This window comes from Rhincodon typus, chromosome 48 (assembly GCF_021869965.1).
Source record: "Rhincodon typus isolate 14 chromosome 48, sRhiTyp1.1, whole genome shotgun sequence".
In the NCBI taxonomy this organism is placed as follows: Eukaryota; Metazoa; Chordata; class Chondrichthyes; order Orectolobiformes; family Rhincodontidae; genus Rhincodon; species Rhincodon typus.
Window position 1 is genome coordinate 2,364,895 of NC_063379.1, and position 6,252 is coordinate 2,371,146.

The following is a 6,252-nucleotide window of genomic DNA, read 5'->3' on the forward strand; positions in this document are numbered from 1 at the left end:
GTGCTAAATTGTCCCATAGTGCCCAGGGATGTGCAGGTTAGGGTGGATTAGCCATGCTAAATTGTCCCATAGTGCCCAGGGATGTGCAGGTTAGGGTGGATTGGCCATGCGGTAGTGTCCCGGGATGTGCAGGTTAGGGTGGATTGGCTGTGCTAAATTGTCCCATAGTGCCCAGAGCGAAAGTAACAGGGTAGTTGTTATGGGGGACTTTAACTTTCCAAATATTGACTGGAAACGCTATAGTTCAAGTACTTTAGATGGGTCAGTTTTTGTCCAATGTGAGCAGGAGGGTTTCCTGACACAGTATGTGGATAGACCAACAAGAGGCGAGGCCACATTGGATTTGGTACTGGGTAATGAACCAGGCCAGATGTTAGAATTGGAGGTAGGTGAGCACTTTGGTGATAGTGACCACAATTCGCTTATGTTTACTTTAGCGATGGAAAGGGATAGGTATATACCGCAGGGCAAGAGTTATAGCTGGGGGAAAGGCAATTATGAGGCGATTAGGCAAGATTTAGGATGCATAGGATGAAGAAGGAAACTGCAGGGGCTGGGCACAATTGAAATGTGGACCTTGTTCAAGGAACAGCTACTGCGTGTCCTTGAGAAGTATGTACCTGTCAGGCAGGGAGGAAGTGGTCGAGCGAGGGAACCGTGGTTTACTAAAGAAGTTGCATCTCTTGTCAAGAGGAAGAAGGAGGCTTATCTAGAGATGAGGCATGAAAAAGACAATGTAGTCGAGGTGAATACTGAGATACAGTCTATTAGACGAGACGGGATTGAGGTTCATAAGGAGGAGGTGTTAGCAATTCTGGAACGTGTGAAAATAGATAAGTCCCCTGGGCCGGATGGGATTTATCCTAGGATTCTCTGGGAAGCTAGAGAGGAGATTGCAGAGCCTTTGGCTTTGATCTTTATGTCGTCATTGTCTTCAGGAATAGTGCCAGAAGACTGGAGACTAGCAAATGTTGTCCCCTTGTTCAAGAAGGGGAGTAGAGACAACCCTGGTAATTATAGACCAGTGAGCCTTACTTCGGTTGTGGGTAAGGTGTTGGAAAGGATTATAAGAGATAGGATTTATAATCATCTAGAAAGGAATAATTTGATTAGGGATAGTCAACACAGTTTTGTGAAGGGTAGGTCGTGCCTCACAAACCTTATTGAGTTCTTCGAGAAGGTGACCAAACAGGTGGATGAGGGTAAAGCGGTTGATGTGGTGTATTTGGATTTCAGTAAAGCGTTTGATAAGGTTCCCCATGGTAGGCTATTGCAGAAAATACGGAGGCATGGGATTGAGGGTGATTTAGCGGTTTGGATCAGAAATTGGCTAGCTGTAAGAAGACAGAGGGTGGTGGTTGATGGGAAATGTTTATCCTGGAGTTCAGTTACTAGTGGTGTACCTCAAGGATCTGTTTTGGGGCCACTGCTGTTTGTCATTTTTATAAATGACCTGGATGAGGGCGTAGAAGGATGGGTTAGTAAATTTGCCGATGACACCAAAGTCGGTGGAGTTGTGGATAGTGTGGAAGGATGTTACAGGTTACAGAGGGACATAGATAAGCTGCAGAGCTGGGCTGAGAGGTGGCAAATGGAGTTTAATGCGGAAAAGCGTGAGGTGATTCACTTTGGAAGGAGTAACAGGAATACAGCGTATGGGCTAATGGTAAGATTCTTGGTAGTGTGGATGAGCAGAGAGATCTCGGTGTCCATGTGCATAGATCACTGAAAGTTGCCACCCAGGTTGATAGCGTTGTTAAGAAGGCGTACAGTATGTTAGGTTTTATTGGTAGAGGGATTGAGTTTCGGAGCCATGAGGTCATGTTGCAGCTGTACAAAACTCTGGTGCGGCCGCACTTGGAGTATTGTGTACAGTTCTGGTCACCGCATTATAGGAAGGATGTGGAAGCATTGGAAAGGGGACAGAGGAGATTTACCAGGATGTTGCCTGGTATGGAGGGAAGGCTGAGGGTCTTGAGGCTGTTTTCGTTAGAGAGAAGAAGGTTAAGAGGTGATTTGATAGAGACATACAAGATGATCGGAGGATTAGATAGGGTGGACAGTGGGAGCCTTTTTCCTCGGATGGTGATGGCTAGCATGAGGGGACATAGCTTTAAATTGAGGGGTGATAGATATAGGATAGATGTCAGAGGTAGGTTCTTTACTCAGAGAGTAGTAAGGGCGTGGAATGCCCTGCCTGCAAAAGTAGCAGACTCGCCAACTTTAAGGGCATTTAAATGGTCATTGGATAAACATATGGATGATAATGGAATAGTTTCGGTTAGATGGGCTTCAGATTGGTTTCACAGGTCGGCGCAACATCAAGGGCCGAAGGGCCTGTACTGCGCTGTAATGTTCTATGTTCTATGCTCTGTGTACAGGTTAGGGTGGATTGGCCGTGCTAAATTGTCCCATAGTGCCCAGGGATATGATGGTTAGGGTGGATTGGCCGTGCTAAATTGATCTGAAATGTCCAGGGATGTGGAGGCTGGGAGAACTGGCTGTGGGAAGTGCAGAGTTACAGGGATGCAGTTGGCCTGGGTGGGATGCTGTTTGGAGGGGCAGTGTGCGCATAATGGACTGAATGGCCTGCTTCTGCACTAGAAGGATTCTGAGAGTTTGGATGAGGGTAGGGCAGTTAATGTCATCTGTATGGATTTTAGCAAGGCCTTTGACAAGGCCCCACGTGGGAAACTGATAAAGGAGGTAAATCGTTCATGCGTCCCAGGGTAACTTGGCAAGATGGATCCAAGTTTGACTTTGTGACAGGGAACAGAGGGTGGTGATGGAAAACTGATTTGTGACTGGAGACCTTGTGGTGTCCCACAGGGATCAGGGCTGGGCCCCTTATTATTATCAATGATGTAGATGAGAATGTAACGGGGGTTGATGAGTAAGTTTGTGGATGATACAAAGATCTTCCGAGTAGTGAGGAGGAATTAAGATATAGACGGATTGGTCAGATGGGCAGATGGTGAGATGATGGGAGAAGGAACAAGGCAAGGAAGTACTCAATGAATGGCAGGATATTAGAGATCTCAGAGGAATAAAGTGATCCTGGGTTGTTTGTCCACAGATTCCTGAAGGGACAGGTCAATCAGGAAGTCAGAAAGGGGACTTCTCTATCAGTAGTGGCACAGATTATAGGAGCATGAGGTTATATTGGAACTGTAAAGGACTTTGATTAGGCCTCTTCTACACTGAAACACAGAGACAGAGAAAGAGAGAGAGAAATGGGGAGAAAAAACATTGAGATACACTGCTGGAGGGAGAGAGTGAGAGAGAGAGAGAGAGAGCTGGAGAGGGAGAGAAAGAGAGAGATCGACAGAGTGAGAAAGGAATAGCACGATGCAGACAGAGAGGGGCAGAGATGGAGATAGAGATGGAGAAAGAGACGGTGGGAGAGGAAGAGAGATGATGGGACAGAGAGAGACAAACAGACAGCCAGAAACAGAGAAATAAGGAAACAGAGATGGACAGCAAGAGAGAGATGGAGGGAGAGACTGAGATAGACATACAGTCGGAACGAAGGAGAGAGATGAAGATAGTTACAGAGAGAGAGAAAAGCAAAGACACCAGAGAGAACGAGAAAGATAAAAAGATGGAGAGAGGCAGGGTAGAATGTGATAGAGAGAGAGAGTGAGAGAGAGGAAGACAGAGAGAGGGCAACAGATAGAGGGAGAGATTGATAGTGAGATAAATGTAGAGTGAGAAGGAAAAGGAGGGAACACCAGAAAAACGGACAGAGAGAGAGCTAGAGATGGAAGGAGAGAACGCAAGAGAGAGAGAGATGGTGAGAGAGAGAGAGACAGATAGAGAAACAGAGAGAGAGAGATAAAGAGATGGAAAGAGAGATAGATAAAGACAAATATAGAAAAGGTGAGAGAAAGACTGAAGGAGAGATGAATCCCAATATGTAACCTGACAAACCTTCGAATAGTTTTATACAAAAGAACAAAAGAGAAGTACAGCACAGGAACAGGCCCTTTGGCCCTCCAAGCCTATGCCATTCATCATGCCCTGACTCAACTAAAAAGCACACCTTCTGCCCTTATTCAGTCCTTATCCCTCTATTCCCTCCCTATTCAGGTAACCATCCAGTTGCATCTTAAATATTGCCAATGTGCCTGCTTCCACCACCACCTCCTCTGGCAGTGCGTTCCAGGTTCCTATCACTCTCTGCATGAAAAACGTCCCTCATACATCTCCTTTAAACATTCCCCCTCTCACCTTGAACCCGTGCCCCCTTGTAATTGAAACTTCAACCCTGGGAAAAAGCCTCTTACTATCCACCCTATCTATGGCTCTCATAATTTTGTAGACCCTCTATCAGGTCTCCTCTCAGCTGATGTCTTTCGAGTGAAAAAAATCCTAGTCTTTTTAACCTTTCCTCATAGTCAATGCTCTCGAGACCTGATGAACCTTCTCTGCACTCTCTACAAAACTTCCATGTCCTTCTGGTAGTGTGGTGACCAAAACTGCACACAATACTCCAAATACGGCCTAACAAGGGTTTTATATCGCTGCAGCATGGTTTGCCAACTCTCAACTTGTACTCCATGCCCTGGCCAAATAAGGCAAGCATGCCATATGTCTTCTTAATCACTTTGGCCACCTGTATTGTGTCTTTTAGGGAACTGTGGACCTGCATCTGTCTGTATGTAAGGGTTCTGCCATTAACAGTATAATTCACACCTAAACTTGATCCTCCAAAATGCATCACCTCGCATTTGTCTGGGTTAAACTTCATCTGCCATTTCTGTGCCCAAGTCGCCAATCTATCTATATCCTGTTGCGTCCTTTCACAATCGTCGGCATGATTAGCAACTCCACCAATCTTTGTGTCATCTGCAAACTTACTAATTAGACCACCCATATTTTCCTCCAGGTCATTTATATATATATATTACAAACAACAGAGGATCTGAGATTGATCACTGTGGAACACCACTAGTTATCAGTCTCCATGCTTAAAAAGACCCTTCCACCTCTAACCTCTATGACCAAGCCACTTTTGTATCCATCTTGCCAGCCCACCCCGAATCCCATTCCAATCTCCACTGCAATGGGATTGGCTCTCAACCGTTAAAACTCCAGCGAATCGACAGATCCCATCCACTCCCTGTTTCCCCTTCATCTTGAATCTTGGCCTGAAGGCATTTCTGACCCACAGTGCCGTGACCTCCAGAATGGGCAGGGCCTGTAGTCACCCCCTGGGGTGGAAATGGATTTGAACTCTGTGCTGATCGTAGCGAGCTGATCCACCCTGACATCCAACCAGCAAAACGCCCCCACCAACACCAAACCAGCCCCCACTCCCCACCACCAATATCTCCAACCAATGTCAAACATTTTGAGGTGAGTATTTGCCTGGAAATGTTGGTAGGGGGGCAGGTTCAATTGAGGCATTCAGCAGGGGGACTGGATGATCACTTGGATAGTGATGGTGTTCAGGGATAAGGGGGAATTGGCATGAGGTGATAGAACCAAGATGGGCTGAACGGCTTCCTTCTGCACAGTGGCAATTCTGAGCCTGTTGTAGGCTGGAGCAGTGGACAGCGAGGGGTGGAAGCTCTGACGTTCTCTCCATTGTAGCAGGAATCTCTCTCTCTCTCTCACTGCCTCCCACTGGCGCGCATTGGCACGACTCACAAATTGTTACTCGATCTGTTTGACGGTGATATCAATGCGCCATCCCAGGGGTCTGGCAGGTCCTGGAATGGGACCTGAACCTGGAGCTGCTGGCTCAGAGGATGGAGGCTATTCATGGTCCTCTTAGGACACTGCCCTTCATCCAAGACGGTGGAGAGGAGAAGCCCCCTAACCTCAGTTTTAAGTCAACTGACTCAACCGAAACCCGCAAGGTAGGTGTTTTTACCGAAGGTACGTTGGAGGCTCAGTGCTGATAGAGACGGCCTTGTACTTTTCATCATTGCCTTCCAGGATCTCTTCCACCTCTGTTGCACGTAGCAGGGTAACGTTAGTGGCCAGAGTCGTGTAGCCATGATCTAAAGAGACATGCAAAGGCATACGTCATTGGTTATTTGGTTTCCTCAGTCATGGAGGAGACGCAACTGAATTACGCGCAACATGCAACGCTAGGGTGAGGGGGACATACGATAAAGGTGCTGGGCGTGACTCAGTGTTAGCTCTGCAAACTCTGTGTTTCTCAGTATCAGCTCCTGTAGAGAGTGCGAGTGTGTGAGCGTGTGTGTGAGCGTGTGTGTGAGCGTGTGTGTGAGCGTGTGTGTG

The 6,252-nt window shown here is 46.9% G+C and overlaps 1 protein-coding gene across 2 annotated transcripts in view; it reads right to left on the bottom strand.

The window, feature by feature from the left end:
- LOC109925008 (SWI/SNF-related matrix-associated actin-dependent regulator of chromatin subfamily B member 1-like) overlaps window positions 1-6,252 on the bottom strand; it is a 77,584-nt gene that overhangs the window by 62,300 nt on the left and 9,032 nt on the right. For both annotated transcript variants that reach the window (XM_020524987.2, XM_048620876.1), the window contains exon 3: window positions 5,879-6,008. In XM_020524987.2, the coding sequence (XP_020380576.2) occupies window positions 5,879-6,008 (130 nt within the window). The remainder of the gene's footprint in view (window positions 1-5,878; window positions 6,009-6,252) is intronic.